Source organism: Physella acuta, unplaced genomic scaffold (assembly GCF_028476545.2).
Source record: "Physella acuta isolate Inbredline_101_S28 unplaced genomic scaffold, ASM2847654v3 ptg000178l, whole genome shotgun sequence".
Classification (NCBI taxonomy): Eukaryota; Metazoa; Mollusca; class Gastropoda; family Physidae; genus Physella; species Physella acuta.
In genome coordinates this window covers 426,339-442,797 of record NW_026731697.1, presented here as the reverse complement: position 1 = coordinate 442,797, position 16,459 = coordinate 426,339, and the positions used below count along the sequence as shown (strand labels likewise).

The 16,459-nt window shown below is 40.4% G+C and overlaps 2 protein-coding genes across 2 annotated transcripts; one reads left to right on the top strand and one right to left on the bottom strand.

Moving 5' to 3' along the window:
* The first annotated feature begins 7,625 nt into the window (after positions 1–7,625).
* LOC131936476 (putative ferric-chelate reductase 1) lies at positions 7,626–12,061 on the top strand. Its single transcript, XM_059293491.1, has 4 exons — positions 7,626–7,703; positions 8,704–8,853; positions 11,259–11,350; positions 11,575–12,061. The coding sequence occupies exons 1-4, from the start codon at positions 7,626–7,628 to the stop codon at positions 11,831–11,833; spliced, it is 579 nt and encodes a 192-aa protein (XP_059149474.1). The 3' UTR covers positions 11,834–12,061.
* A 554-nt stretch (positions 12,062–12,615) lies between these two features.
* On the bottom strand, positions 12,616–15,614 carry LOC131936465 (ankyrin repeat domain-containing protein 66). The gene is made up of 4 exons (XM_059293472.1): positions 15,369–15,614; positions 14,434–14,642; positions 14,073–14,301; positions 12,616–12,760 (listed from the first exon to the last, which is right to left on the bottom strand). The coding sequence occupies exons 2-4, from the start codon at positions 14,624–14,626 to the stop codon at positions 12,616–12,618; spliced, it is 567 nt and encodes a 188-aa protein (XP_059149455.1). The 5' UTR covers positions 14,627–14,642; positions 15,369–15,614.
* Positions 15,615–16,459: the final 845 nt, after the last annotated feature.

Genomic DNA, 16,459 nt, shown 5'->3' with positions numbered 1-16,459 from the left:
ACCTTAACTTTTTTTTTAAAAACTACTATTTGAATTTATATCATACAATAAAAGCATTGCAAATATTTGAAAAATAAAAGCTACTCTTGTGCCCTCAACATAATGGTGTGATCCGCCAACGAAAGGTTTCCTTCTGATGTCATGTGATGTGGAGTTTTCCGTAGGTAACAAAACAAAAACGTAGTTCCCGTTCTTCGAAAAGTGGGACAACAAAAATTGGTAAACCCCGTTTATCGATTACTATATTGCTAATAATAGACAGGTGAAAAGCGTAATAGGAGCGGTTAAAAGCTAGAAAAAACCTCCACGTCACAAAAAGTATTTTATAGAAAAATCGAGAAGCTTTGTCCCTTAGCACAGTTAATTAATTTAATTAAATTTTAAATTTAATCAGTACAAAGGATCTCTTAGCTGAGCCATCCTCTCCCGAAGACAGTCTACCCCCCCCCCCCATCCCTCCAAACGAAACGATTTTAAGTAATAAATATATACTTTTACCAGTGTCCCCCCTCCCTCGGAAATTTAGTCCTCCCCCCCCCTCCCCCGAGAAAAAAGTCTGAAAGAAACGCTTGTACCGTGTGAGATTTAGTTTGGCGGTTGCTGTAATTAACGAATCTTTTGTGTACACAAACACATACACAATCTATAATATGTTAATTTAATCAAATAATTTTTTTTAAATTAGTCATTGCACCCGCTTGCAGCATATTTTCTTTGATTTATTAACCCTACCTTGGCCGTCCAACTATCGCCACTTGAAAACGTTCTTTCGATTACGTCCCTTATCTCCCACACCGCCTCAGTCAACATAGGATGGTGATGAAACAACGGTGACATAGGCTGGGTACGGCGTCACGGAATTTTGTTTTTTCATCTCACTCACCTCACTGTCGTACGGCATGTTGCGTTTATTTACGTGTACTTGGGTGCAGAAATACAGTGTCGGACAACACTCTTTTTGACTGGGTGTTAACTTGATTGAGAATTACAAACATACAATTAGCGAAACAATACATTTAGCGTACCATGAAAGTAACATTTTTATCTGGTTGATTGTAGAATATTAATGACATATTGTGGAGTTAATTTTTTTTCTATATAAAAAACAAACAACCCACTAGAGTGACAATCGTATGATTTGTTTCATATGTGTGGATTCAAGATTTTAGCTAATAAAATCAAATTCATGTAAAGAATGTTGCACATATTATAGCCTACAACATCGGCATGGTAGAGCGTGGTTTGTCATTTCTTGTCATACCGTGTTGTAAGGGTTATGGATTGTTTACATCCTGTTATACAATACAGCGTTTGACTTTTTAAATCCTGACTTGTTGCAAGTATTCAATTTTAGCATACATTTTTTTTCTAGAAATAAAGCACATACAAATATCTGAGGTACGTTATGATGTAATATGAGATGTTACATAATATGAGAGAGTATGGTCTATGGGATGTTACATATATGAGAGAGTATGGTCTATGGGATGTTACATAATATGAGAGAGTATGGTCTATGGGATGTTACATAATATGAGAGAGTATGGTCTATGGGATGTTACATAATATGAGAGAGTATGGTCTATGGGATGTTACATAATATGAGAGAGTATGGTCTATGGGATGTTACATAATATGAGAGAGTATGGTCTATGGGATGTTACATAATATGAGAGAGTATGGTCTATGGGATGTTACATAATATGAGAGAGTATGGTCTATGGGATATTCCACAATATGAGAGAATATGGTCTATGGTATGTTACATAACATGAGAGAGTATGGTCTATGGGATATTCCACAATATGAGAGAATATGGTCTATGGTATGTTACATAACATGAGAGAGTATGCAGTGTTTCTTCCAGACTTTTTTCTCCGGGGGGGGGGGGGCACTTGAAATCTTCGGGGGGCGGTAAACTTTCTTCGGGGGGCGGACACTGTTAAAAGTATATATTTTCTATATAAATTATATAAATTTCATTTCGTTCAGGGGGGGGGGGGGGCTAAAATTTTTTCGGGGGGGTTTCGCCCCCCCCCCCCCCCGAAGAGATGCCCGGAAGAAACTCTGAGAGAATGGTCTATGGGATGTTATAAAATATGTGAGAGTATGGTATATGAAAACATGCTAGATAGCGATGTAAGACTTAGGGGGTGGGTATAAGCGTATTTTTTGTTTAACATGAATCAGCGCTATCTAAAACGGTTATTTTTTTAGTATTTGTATTTAAAAATATTTTATTTTTAAGTCTGCTTGCTAGTTGATGTTAAAAAAAATCTGAATTAAAAAAAAAACCACATTCAAAACATTGCAATCTGCAGGAAATATCCGTATCAATACATGATTATATTACTGGATATTACCTAAAGTCTTTTCCTTCCAACTAAATCTTCATTTGGCAAATTTACAGACGTGGTTATAAGGTAGAATAAACTAACACAGCACCCCCCCCCCCCAACGAGTTCCGGTGTAGGGGATTTTCCGTCACCAACTCTGTGTTAAAGACATCAAGTAGAAATTAATGTACATTCATCTTGTTGGTCCTACACGGTAGTCACGTGATGGATGTACCAAAACTAGAGTATAAGACTAAAACAACAGGAAATATAGTCACAAATTACCATTATCATTAGAAAACTACTGTTGTTTTCTGAAGAGGAACTTCATTTGAATAGGAAATTATTTTAGTGCATATTTCTTTCCTAGCAAAAACAGTGAATGTTTATTTAAATTATTACAGTGAACATGGACATCGACACAACACCTTGGTGTAGAATAAAAGATGTAATTAATTTAACATTTTATTTTAGAAAGTTGTGTTAAACCAACCGTGAGCATTGATTCCATGAAACGCTCCTCGTTCATTGGTCTGGTTATTGGGGTTGTAGGGTTGTTGGTCACTGGTCAGATTAATGGGGTTGTAGGGTTGTTGGTTACTGGTCAGATTAATGGGGTTGTAGGGTTGTTGGTCACTGGTCAGATTAATGGGGTTGTAACTTCAACGCCCTCAACAATAAAACTTCTTTCACACCATATTGTCACGAATTCAATCACACCGTAATTTGATTTCAGATGAGCCAATCTAAATGTAATTCAATCACACCGTACACTGACTTAAACTGAGCAAATCTAAATGTATCTCAATACTTCACAAGTCAACTAATACAAGCATACCTAAAACTAATTATAACTTTGCTACATTAGAAATATCTTTTTTAGGGTCCATATATGAAGTTAATCATGATCCTTGAACATGAAATAATGACAATAATGTATTAGTTTTCATTTTAGTGTGAAGTTCTATTTTTTTTTAAATGTGACGGAACACATTCATTACATTCCACGATGTGACTTACTACATCCACCGCCGCCCCTCCCCGTGGACGTATATTTAAGGTCAAACTACTTAGACCAAGAAACTACTTAAGCTTCTCACTGAAGTTCATCACTCGTCGTCCCATCCTTGACGAGGCTAAGACAGCCCGTCATAAGAAGACAAGTCCAAAATTTGGTTGCGGATGTACACGGTGACACTACGGTGTAAACATAATTTAATATTGTCATGTGTAGTGCGAGGTTGGAGATATGTTGCCAACGTGTCAATATTAAACGTGTTGAAGGTTGGTCAATCGGTCCGCTTACTCATCAGGATTCATCAATATACGATTCTTATGAACATGTCAGCCCCCCACCCCCCCCCCGCCCCCACTCCTTAAAATGTCACACTTCAGACTACACATTGCAGTCAGTTTTTAAACAGTGTTTCTTCCAGACTTTTTTTTCCCTGGGGAGGGTGGGGGAGGGGGGGCAGACACTAGTAAAAGTATATGTTTACTATATAAATTCCATCTCGTTCGGGGAGGGGGGGGGGGCGAAGAAATATCTGCAAGAAACTCTGTTTTTAAAACAACGATTTCTTTCTAAAATACTCACTGAGCTCGGTCAAGATTTACACATTACACTTATGTCTTTTAAAATACGAAATAACTGCTAAAGTTCAGTTTGAAACATTACTTTTTCACTACTGCTTAAAATGCAAAAGTGTGCCGTCAATAATTCTGAACTAGCCCCTCCCCTTCGTCACACATCGTCACTAAAGTCTGAACCTCCTTAGGAGTATAACATCACGAACAGATGACTCCCAAAAAAAATAAAAAATAAAAACTCTTTATCATAATACGCCTTTACACGCACTGGAAAAAAAAAACAACCTTCATTCCAGAGTAAAAGTGTTGGTCCCTTAAGTCAAGTAGCATTGATACATTAATAAGGCGATATTCAAGTTTATAAAAGAAAACAAGTTAATTAAACAAGTTAATTTAAAAAGTCTAGTGACATTTATGCGCAATTTCCTTAGTTATCTAAAAATAGCTCTGACGTATAATGCTGGGGTGCGTTCAAGCTAGAAGAACGATCGGTTGTAGGTTGTTTATGTAATTTAAAATTTGTGACCGAACGAGAGGGATATTTTTGAAAACTTTCTTCGGCAATATTGTTCTAAATTATGGCAGGAATCGATTGGTACATGTTTCAAGTCGCTAAGTGGTCTGGTTGCCGAGATATGGGCCAAAAAACTGCATTTTTTCGAGGTGTTTTGGCTTTTCCTGGAAATCCATGAAAGAAACCCGGAATTTTTATGGCCTATGTTCATTCTCGTAACTTGCTTAACATAATTGCTTTTGGAACTAGTCATCGATATTGCTTCGTTGAGGAGGAGATACGACTTATAAGCCCGGACACACATTCATACATCCATACATTCATTCATTCATCCATCCATTCCCAGAAATGACGAGTTAAAAAACGCAATTCTCCAGAATGGAAATTGCGCTAAAAAAACAATTTTTAGATTGCTTATCCCACTCCGTTTGTTCATAACTAAGTCGACATTCGCACACGACTCAAAAACATTTACTTTTTAAAAAATCGACCAGCAACTCTAAACAAACAGTTATCTGCCCATTATTACAGCCCGTACAAGCTCCTGAAGAAGGGGACTATTTTGTTACGCGGTGAAACCAACCCTCGTCTCAACTGTGTGATCGCTACTTAATATTCTTGTCATGTCCTTTTGTACTACAGTCTTTGTAGATTTTCAAACAGATTTTGACAACAGGATACATTAGAGTCTGAATAGAAGTGGGACTACTTATTTACATCAGCCAGTGCAAAGATTTGTAAAACGTGTATAAAGTCGGTAATACTTGTGTAATTTTTTTAATAGACTACACCAAATACTTATTTGCTAATTCCAATTGCAAACTTAAAACAAAATATATTACTAATTCAATCAAATATGCCTAAAATAGTTTAAAAAACTGATAATAAAGAGAAAATTAGGTTACAAATCGACAACGCGGACAAGTATTCAAATATTAACAAACAGCTCAACTGAATAAAATGATGGGTTTTGTTCTGCTTTCAGCTGATGTTATTGTTGACATATCGCGTTCTTGTTTTGGTCAATCACAACAACAGTGAGTCAGGTGCCACACAACAAGGTGTCAGTTCATTCATGTGTGTCTTAACACACCCAATAAATGTGTCCAGTTACACCAACAGACAACCGTCTGTGGCCACACGGTAAAGGTCAACGTTCAGGTGTGTCTCCAGATGCACAATAAAGGTGTCACTTTACGTGTGTCCTTATCCACACAACAAAGGTGTCAGTTCATTCATGTGTGTCTCAACCCACCCAAAAAAGATGTCAGTTTATGTGTGTCCTCAGCCACCCAAAAAAGATGTCAGTTTAAGTGTGTCCTCAGCCACCCAAAAAAAGATGTCAGTTTATGTGTGTCCTCAGCACCACAACAAAGATGTCAGTTTATGTGTGTCCTCAGCACCACAACAAATGTCAGTTTATGTGTGTCCTCAGCGACATAGCGAAATTTTCAGTTTCTGATCCACACAACAAAGGGGTCAGTTCATGGGTGTCTGAGCCAGAAGCGTAGCGACCCATCCCGGCGCCCGCGTTCAAACTTTCAATTTGGCGCCCCCCCCCCATATAAAAAAAATTGTAATTCAAAATTACAGCTAAAATGAGCTTAATTTGGGCGCCCCGCCCCCCCCCCCCCCCCCACCGTCGCTACGTCTCTGGTCTGAGCCACACAACAAAGGTAAATATTTGAGTTTCAGTTACATTTGTATCAATGCTGTAATTACCCTTGTTTTTCGGTGCTAAGCCGCTTCTGTTATTATCATGTGGTGACAATAAGAAACCAAATGTTTTGGATTTGGTCACACATCTTGGTACAAACTACAGGTATTTTCAAACTGTAGAAAAATCAAAATCATACAACTCCACACCACGAAGTTTTATAATGACATGTTTTAATGAAACTGCACGATTTAAAAAAATAAAATAAATAAATCTCCACTTAGAGAGTGCAGGCCGGCTGATTCCAATGTAGTTTTACGATACTCACCATTTGTAAACAAAATCATAATGCTTTGAAAGCAACACGACCACGCAATTATCAGTGTACAGGTAGGTTAATTTGACGTGAAACCATGGACATGGGGGTCATTTTGGGTGGGTTCTTGCCAGAGTTTCTTCCAGGCATCTCTTCGGGGGGGGGGGGGGGGGGTGGGGCGAACGAAATGAAAATTTATATAATTTATATAGAAAATATATACTTTTTAACAGCGTCCCCCCCCCCCCCCCCCGCCCCCACGAAAATTTCAAGTGCCCCCCCCCTCCCGGAGAAATAAGTCTGGAAGAAAACACTGGTTCTTGCCCCCCTCACCCCAACATCTCCTGCACTACGCCACTGGATGTTTTAGTTGGATGTGAAACAGAAACCTTTTGTTAGTTTTTTTTTTGGTGTTATTTTAAACCTTGAAAAAAAAAACCTCAAAAAAAAAAAGAACAAAAGTACTTGTAAAAAAAGCCAAAACGTTAAATCTCGTTTCACCATTGGGTCCGTCGTGTTATATCTTGTTTCGGTAGAGCCAAAAATGTGTTTGAGGAGATTGTTCCATTTTTTTTTTCGTGCCTTCAAACAGGTCTTCATTGCCAAAAGGGGAGGGCTGGGTATTATTATATTCAAGATCCAAGAAAGGGGCTATTTTGTTTCGCGGTTGAACAAACTTTCTACACTTCGACTCGTGCAAGGGAAACAACAACCCCTCTCCAGCGGCCGAAACAAAACACAAAGTGGCCAAACAGTCGGGACTGGGATGTGAAAATATGACCAGAGCTTGGCAAACGATGCTGGTGTGAGCGCGGAGATTGAATCGCTTGCAGTTTGAACCTGTTGCGGAATTTCAGCGGTATGACTTTCTCGACAGGGGAGAGAATTTTACAAGTACACGCCGAGTGTGTGGAAGAGTAATCACCCGCTTTATCAGATGATTGTTTCGTTAGGCTGAAGCTAGCGTGGTTGATATTTTTAATTTGTCGTGTGCAATATAAAAACGAGAATATAGACCAAGAGGAATATATTTTAATGGATATATTATAATTGTATTTTTAAAATTAAAATAAAATGTAATGATTGTGTTAGAAATGCTTAGTTGTTTTTGATGGCTATAATGTTGCGCCGTGTCGCGCAGTTTTTCAACCATTTTGTCCTGCTTCTGGTGCCATATTGTTCTGGCTACCCCGGCGGGGCCCCGGATTTAGCATGCTCCACTATGTTTCCCACTGGCCATTCGGCGGCCGCGCAGACGTCAAAGCCGCCTTACAAGATCGTGGCCCAGAAGTCAGCCTACATCCCTGGGGAAACTATTGGAGGTAAGTGACCCGACCAGACACTGTCTGATAATGCCAAAATACTGGAATCGTCTTAATAAGGGTTGTTAGCTTACTGGTAGTAAACTATTAACTATGATTCCCCCCCCCCGTCAGGATTGCCAATACGTACTTAAAAGACTATTTAACTTTAATCATTAATTTAATTGAAAAAAAAAGTATTTTTCTTCTGTAAATTTCGCAATTTTTTTGTCTTGGTGTCAACCCTCTAAATGGTTTCTCCCGGTGCGATCCGTACTCCCCCCCCCCTCCCTCGTGCCGCCTCTACTTACCACAACAGGTGATACCCAACCTAGTGACGCCCTTGCATAAAGACAGAGGGAATGATCCCTGTAGATTTATTGGGGTGCTATATGCCAGCTGACCAATGTCCGTGAAGGCGATTGTAAAACGACTTAGACAGATGGCTGTGATTTAGAAGCTGTGAATCACACATCTTAGTTTAGACAAGTAACTAAATTCTAGAGATGTTTGTTTAGGGCCTATCATACAACATCAAAACGTGGTTTTAAAACATTGTTGGTGTGGATAGAATTTCTAAAACCACTACGTAGCTATAAAACAGCTTTAATCCACGCCAGATATTTAGCGATAAAACCACTTTTCTCCCAGCTACGTAGCAATAAAACTACTTTTTTTCCAGCCACTAAAACCACTTTTCTCTCAGTTCTGTAGCAACTAATACCACTTTTGTCCACACAACCTATGTATCCACTAAAACCACTCCCCCCCCCCTCCAGCTATGTAGCCACTAACCCCACCCCCAGCTAGGTAGCCACTAACCCCCCCCCCCCCCCCAGTTATGTATCTACTAACCCCGACCCCAGCTATGTAGCCACTAACCCCCCCCCCCCAGCTATGTAGCCACTAACCCCACCCCCCAGCTATGTAGCAACTAACCCCACCCCCCAAGCTATGCATCCACTAACCCCACTTTCACCCCCCACCAGTTGACGTCTACGGCGTGCAGGCCGACTTTTATCGGCGTCTATGTCCAGCCCCGTCTCGTCGGTTGCCATGTCAACACTACCAGAACTGTGGGCGTCTTCACGGCAGCGGACCCTCGGCTACAGACACGGCACTGCTTCGGTGTCATTCATGTATGTATGTCATCTGTCATCTATGTATGTATGTCATGTGTCATCTATGTATGTCATGGTGTCATCCATGTATGTATGTCATCTGTCATCTATGTATGTCATCTGTCATCTATGTATGTATGTCATCTGTCATCTATGTATGTCATGTCCGTCCTCCATGTATGTCATGTTGTCATCCAAGTAAGTATGTCGTTGTACGTATTGTTTGGAATGTACAAAAGCTTGAGTGGAAAAATGGAATACACGTGTGAGCGGGATTCTGAACATAGGGCATACTAGGATGAAGCATGTGTATTAATAGTGTAGGCCCATGCTACCTGTTACGTTATATCGGTAGCAGTGTTTCTTTCAGACTTTTTTCTCCTGGGGGGCTTTTGAAATTTTCGGGGGGGGCGGTCAACATTTTTTCGGGGTGGGGGGGGGGCGGGTCACTAGTAAAAATGTATGTTTACTATATAAAATCCATCTCGTTCGGGGGGGGGGGGGGGGGGGGGGGGCGAAGAGATGCCTGGAAGTAACTCAGGTCCGGTAGTGGTGGAAGGGGACGAAATCTATACAGTTTCGGATAATTAATAATAATCCAGGGGGCGATAACTTTTCTTTCAAATAAAAACGTCGGATTACTTTTCGGATAAAGATCTTGGTGCCCTAATTCATCTGGATAAAAAAATCTGTACCCTCACATTTGCTGTGTAGCTACTGGCAGAGGCGTAGCTAGGGGAGGGCGGGGAGGGCGGCCGCCCCGGGCGCCGACCCTAAGGGGGCGCCAAAAGGGGTAGAAAAAAAAATTAAAAGCTCATTTTAAGCTGCAGTTTTGAATTATAAACAGTCAAAGTAAAGAAATTTAACGGCTGAGAGCCTTTGCATACTGATTTTACTGTTTTCTACCTTGATTGTGTAACTGTAAAACGTATATCTTTAAGAAACAGTGACTGAAAAAACCGTTTTCCAGCTTTACTAGGTGGAGGGGGGGGGGGGGGGCGCTTTTTCGAAGACTAAAATCGAAAAAATTCACACCGGATTAAGGAAAAAATAACCGATATCACTCAGAAAAGCAACCCATTGAACTAAAGCGTATTTTATGATTGTGTAACATAAAAAGAGTTAGTGGCGTTTAAAATCCGCTCTACCATTTTTGTCCAAGATGGTTGGGCGCTTTTTCACTAACAAAAATCGCAGGATTTGTACTATATCGGTTGCTAGATAACTCTTTTAACACTTAGAAAAGAAATCAATTGTATTAACACTTAATGTACGATTTCACTACCCAGTTTTGCTAAGTAATAACGCGACTAGTTCTTTGTACGATTCTTACGATTCTCTCAACTTGATCGTGATAGATCAGATACTTTACTTGATTGCATTTCATCTTGCCTGAATCACTGCATTAAGAGAAATAAATATAACGGATTCTTGTATCGCTATCCGATAAGTAAAATAGCAGACTGTCGGAAGCGAGTGGGTGGGAAGCGACACTCTTTGCCAAAATTTTAAGAGAGAAGAAAATTAGTATATTGTACTGAATATTACTTTGTTCAACCCAACTGATAATTCAAAAATGCAAAATTGGCCTACTATTATCGAAATTGTTCTAAAGACACGACCAAAAGTAGACCAAATAAGGCTTGCACCTTCTGCAAAATACACTCTAAAGCAGTGGTTCTTAAATTTTTAGAATACCGAACCCCACCAGTTTCATATGCGCAATCACCGAACCCTCCTTAATAGTTGTATCGTCAAAATCCGATCGTGAATCCTGTGAGTCGGGTGTGTGTCTTGACCTCCGAGGAAGCCCTGAGACTGAATTACCGAACCTCTCGGGTTCGATGGAGCCCACTGTTCTAAGCTCTTTTGTTTTCTACTTTTTATTAGTTTCGGCATTTTAAGGGGAAATTAATTGGCGTCCAGTGAAGTTTTAGGGAACGACAATCAGCGTAGTTGTTAATTTTTTTCCAGACTGTCGCACACACAAACACACTGACGCATATATATATATATATATATATATATATATATATATATATATATATATATATATATATATATATATATATATATATATATATATATATATAGGGGCGCCAAAATGAAAGATCGCCCCGGGCGCCGGGAGGGGTCGCTACGCCTCTGGCTACTGGCGACGGACAGTTTCTTACAGGCATCTCTTCGGCCCCCCCCCCCCCCGATCGAAATGAAATTTATATAATTTATATAGAAAATATATACTTTTAACAGTGTCCGCCCCCCCCCCCCCCGAAGAAAGTCTACCGCCCCCCCCACGAAAATTTCAAGTCTCCCCCCCCCCCCCCGGAGAAAAAAAGTCTGGAAGAAACACTGGCGACGGAAAAAATTGATCAATTGGAAAACGTGTTTTGTTTTTCTTAACACATTGTCTTGTCTGCCAGTCCACAGTGACCCATACGTCCAAAGTGAAGAAGAACCATGTGGCTTTGTTGTGGACGGCGCCAGTTCGCTCATCCGGTCACGTGGTTATAAAGTAAGTTTTCGCACTCATTGATTAATTTTAAATATATAAGGGGGGGGGATGCATAAATGACGTCACTTTTTTGTAACGATCCCCCCTTCCCCTTCCAGTGGGTTTCACTGTGTGCCAAATATTAGCCTCTAGAACCATGAATTTGACCAAATCCGAAATTGTTGAATCCGATCCGTGTTGTGTCTACGGCCAACGTTAACCTTTGACCCGTCTGTCACTGCCAGGGCGACAATCGTCAAAGACAAGGAGACCTTCTGGGTGGATGTTGACTCCCCGCCCCTCATTGACTTGCAGACCATGGACACGCCCACGTGCATGAGCCACACCCACAGAGACGGGTTCAAGTTCGACCACAAAAACAACCGGTACGAGGCCAATAAATTGACAGACTCTGGCAAAGAGTCGAGCTCTTCAAGGCCGCAGTGGCATTTCATTCTTCTACTAATGGCGGTGATGGTAAGGGGAGTAATCCAGTTATTATAGCAAAAATAGTTTGTCTCCCTTGTGTTTTATAAAAGAGTTATATTGATGACAATCTACACAAATCAACTACCTCTTCATTAAAGTGTGTTAAAATTAAACCCGTGTTTTAAATATTGAATAAAGATAAAGGGAGTTGATAATGGTTATGGCACAAATAGAAGAGAGTGTTTAGTGTTGAAAAGAATTTAAACAAAATAAGCTTGTAAAGTTAAAATAGTTGGAGAATATTTAACGCACACTTACCCGAGCACAACATATACTTGTTCATAGAACTTGTTCTGTTTGACATTAAAGATGTAAAGTTTATTTCACTATCTTTTAGTTTTGACTTCTTTAAGTATTTTTTAAAAAAAAATGTTTTAAATATCCTTTATTTGACGTTTTTGGTTAAAATATTTCGTTTTATGACAAGCGTTTTATTTATAAAATTTTACTTAGATAAAATGATTTGGTGTCAAAGATACAGTTAGTTGGTTTACGTCTTGATGTAATTTAATTTCCAACGCTGTTTATTATTTTCTTTTATCGGAGTATTGTTTGTCTCAACTCTCGTAACTTCTCGCCCTTTGGTGTCGCTAGTTCACGTGGCAAACATCTGCAAACCCACGTGATAATTTGCCAGGGAAGATCAGTATTTTATAAAAAAAAAAATTACTATTGTTTTACGCTAACGAATAAGGTATAGTTTGTTTTTAATTTTTTGTCGTTGAATAATTGGTTATCAACTGTCAATTATTTAAAAAAAAAGAACAATATAAGTCGATACAAATTTAGTTTTTGTTTCATTTATTTTTTGTTTTCTGTTTTATATTTTCTATCTTGTCGTCTTCAACGCTGGTCTGTATTGTTGTGTCCTCTTCCGTTTCTTCGTCGGTGGAGTCGGTTAAGCCCAGAGCCTGGCGCCTCTCTTCTATTTCTTGTTCGGCCCTGCAGACGACACCATGGTTGTTTTCAGCGGGGAAAATAAAACAGATTCATCTGTTTGACATTTACATGGGTCAACACGTCTGCTAATCTAAAATTCTTGACCTCGGATTCCAGACTTAAGTCCGGACTTTGCTGAGTCCACCCAGTTCTGATGGGTACCTAGCTATCGTTGTGGAAAGTAACGGAGGCTGGGCATAGTGTTGACCACACTATTTCTTTAAACGCCGAGGTTACAGAAACTCTACTTAAACAGGTGCATTGGTTTATTTTTCTGACATTTACAAATTAAAAGTGGGCATTTTGTTAGGTTAGTTAGGTTAGGTTTGCCTGTCGTCCATCCTGGGACATAGGCCGCTGACAAGAGCTTTCCAGGGACATTCTGTACTAAACCAGAACTGTTCAATGAGGAGCCACTTACTGGCAGGTAGACAGGCTATACAGCTTACCGCTAGGCTGATTGATATTTTCAGGCGAGAAGAACTAGAAGAACTAAGATTCCTAGCGAGCAGGGTTTTGTTTTTCTGGAAAAAGGGGTGAGGGTTAGGGAGCGGCAAGGTGCCAGTGAACAAAGATCGGAAAAATAAAATTGTTTGGTCGTTTTCTTTGCCTGCTCTAGTCAGTATTGAGATGTTAGCTAATTTCCTATAGACCATTTTCTTTTTTGTAGTTCTTGACCAGTCTGTCGCCAAGATCCACTACTAGAAAATATTAAGACCTCCAACCCATATAAAGTATGTGTAGTGCTTAAATTATATCAAGCATTTTTTCAGAGGCGTAGCGAGGGGGGGGGGGGGGGGGCGGGGGTGCGGAACGCACCGGGTGACACCAAGGCAAAAAATAACAAAATATATAGAGAAAAATGATAATTCCACTTAATTAAGTGATTAATTCGAGTGTTAAATAGTGTTTTAAGAGGTGCAAATCGAAAGTTTGATGGGTGGGGGGGGGGGGGGGTGCAAATCACTTCTTTGATGGGGGGGGGGGGGGTGCAAATCGAAAATTGAAAGTTTGTCCCCGGGAAGGGTCGCTACGCCTCTAGGGGGGGGGGGGGGCACCATTAAGTGCCGCACCGGGTGACACCCGACCTCGCTACGCCACTGCATTTTTTACTTTCCTACCAACATTTCTTATAAGTGGCAAACATTATCTTGAAATATCTTGTGTGCACTGAGCGTATATTGACACAGTTACTTGCGCGACAAGTATAAAACTATTGTGCGATCGCGGTACTTAGAGGTTACGACACACCCTCGGGTTCTCTTAAAGCGAAAAGAAGAGTTCAACAAGTATGAGCAGGCAGGTCACCACTCACTGTATAAGGAACTTGACACACTCATGGTGGCCGTAGATCTCCGCCAGACGTCTTGGCGTACAGCCGTAGTTGTCTTTCTTGTCGACCCGGATGTTGGCAGCGTGCAGCGCCCTCAGGGCCGTGACCTTTCCGGTCTCAGCTGCGCAGTGGGCGGGTGTCCAACCCGTCTCGGTGCGGACCGTACCCTTGGCCCCGTTGTCTAGCAGAAGTCGAATACATTCAACAAAACCTGCAGTGGAAGTTACTAATCTTATCCTCACGAGCATGTAGCTCTACACATATAATATTTTCAGCTTTTTCCAAAAAGCAAAGATTGCCAGTTAATTAGTGTACTAGCGTGAAATTTTCTACAGCGGCAAACCTCTTTGACAAGCCCAGTGTAAGGGCGTCTTCCTGTTCCAGTCCTCGTCCCCCGTGTTGACGTCAAACTTGCCACTCTTGATGAGCTCCTCCAGAGAATCAAAGTCCCCAACAGACGCCGCCTCGTGAATCTCTAGACCCACCATTGACGTCATTTTGTCTGGAGGTAAGTTTGTTGCAACACTGGTATCCATGAAGTTAGTGTTCTAGCTGTAACCAAAACGAATATCTGATGAATTTATACGTCTTTTTAAAGCGATAACTATTAAACTAACCAGTGTACTATTTATTAAAAGTGGATTTTTAAATAAAAACGATTTCTGTATTTTGGATTTCATGAAAATTACTTTGCACAATCTATGTAGACATAAAATAACTTTGCCTGGTGAGTAACCTATGTATACTAACAAATTTATAATCAAGTTATTGCAGGCCTTATGTAGATCTAGATTTTTATAAAATAAAACAGTTTTAGAATATTTCACCAATCAAATTCTATACTAGAGTGACGAATACATTAATTATGATTATGTTAATTTTCAAATAATAAAAGGGGGGTAACAGTGTTTCTTCCAGACTTTTTTCTCCGGGAGGGGGCACTTGAAATTTTCGGGGGGGGGGGGGGCGGTCAACATTTTTCGGGGGGGGGGGGCGGACACTAGTAAAGTATGTTTACTATATAAAATCCATCTCCTTGGGGGGGGGGGGCGGTAGACTTTCTTCGGGGGTGCGGAGGCCCCCCCCCGAAGAGATGCCTGGAAGAAACTCTGGGGGGGGGGGGGTAGCTATTTTGGGCGGTAATGGGGTGGATTAGCTATGTCATTTTAAGGAGAAGTGGCTAACTTTCTAAGACGAAAAGCTATGAATGAGAGAAGTGAGCGTGAAATAGTTACAATAGCTTGTTGTCTCACGCGAAGATGTAAAAAAAAAAATTACCCTGTTTACATAGCTCCGAGTTTTTATAAAACCACCAGACGACAACTGTGTCTTTGTCAAACAACACGCTGCCCCCGACTTGTGTTGACCAAGAAAATAGAAGCCGTATTCCTCCGATAGAAGAAGAGCCTAACAATAGCGGCCGACACACTGTGTTGTTTCTTGTGTCACGTAACGAAGCACAGCTCCAACAACACGTTACAGCACTGTGTACACACATTGTGGCACGCGGCACGCTCTGACCAATAGTCGATCAGTTGCTAAAGAATCAATATATCAATCTGTTGACAACTTGCCGTCTGCGACCCGGAAAGGCTAGTGCTATAAATAGTGGGCTCTCGTTCCACCAGACTTTATCACGATTCTATTTTCTGTGCCTTAACCTGGTGCCATTTGCAGTTGTTATATAAAAGAATCAAACACTGGTTAAAGTATGAACCTAATTATTTTCTATAGGCCTTATAAATTATATATTTTTTTCTATTCCGTTCGGGGTGAGGGTGGGGGTGCCTGAAAAAAACTCCGAATAATGTAAAACATAATTGTATTTTTTGTCTATAGGTCCTCGTGGAGTCTATAATCCAGCACCTATTATAGCCAATTCATAAATAGACCTATATGCAATTTTGACACCTTTAGACCTACCCTATTTTAATTTAGTGTTTAACGTCATGTTTCCATACATCAAATTACAATGGGGGGGGGGGGGGGGGGGGGGGAAGAAGAGATGCTCAAAAAGGAGGATGAAATTCACACTATCTTACAATCTTAGCAAGTCAACATTTTATTTTTTCCACAATTTTTAGCTGCTTTTTAAAAAATAATTAAACAGGGACCACAACTCCCTCATTTTAAAATACAGAGGCAGTTGAGACAAATTTGTATTACTTTTTCTTACATAAACTGAAATGAAACAACTACCAGTGGCCTGGCGAGCTCGGGTGTCACCCGGTGTGGCACTTAATAGTGTCACCCCCCCCCCCGTAAAAAAATTTGGATTATTTATTTTGGCATCCATCAGGTATGGCTGTCTCTTGACGGCCCTTTTGGTCCATGACGCATTGCACATAGAATGCTAGGCAAACAAGAGC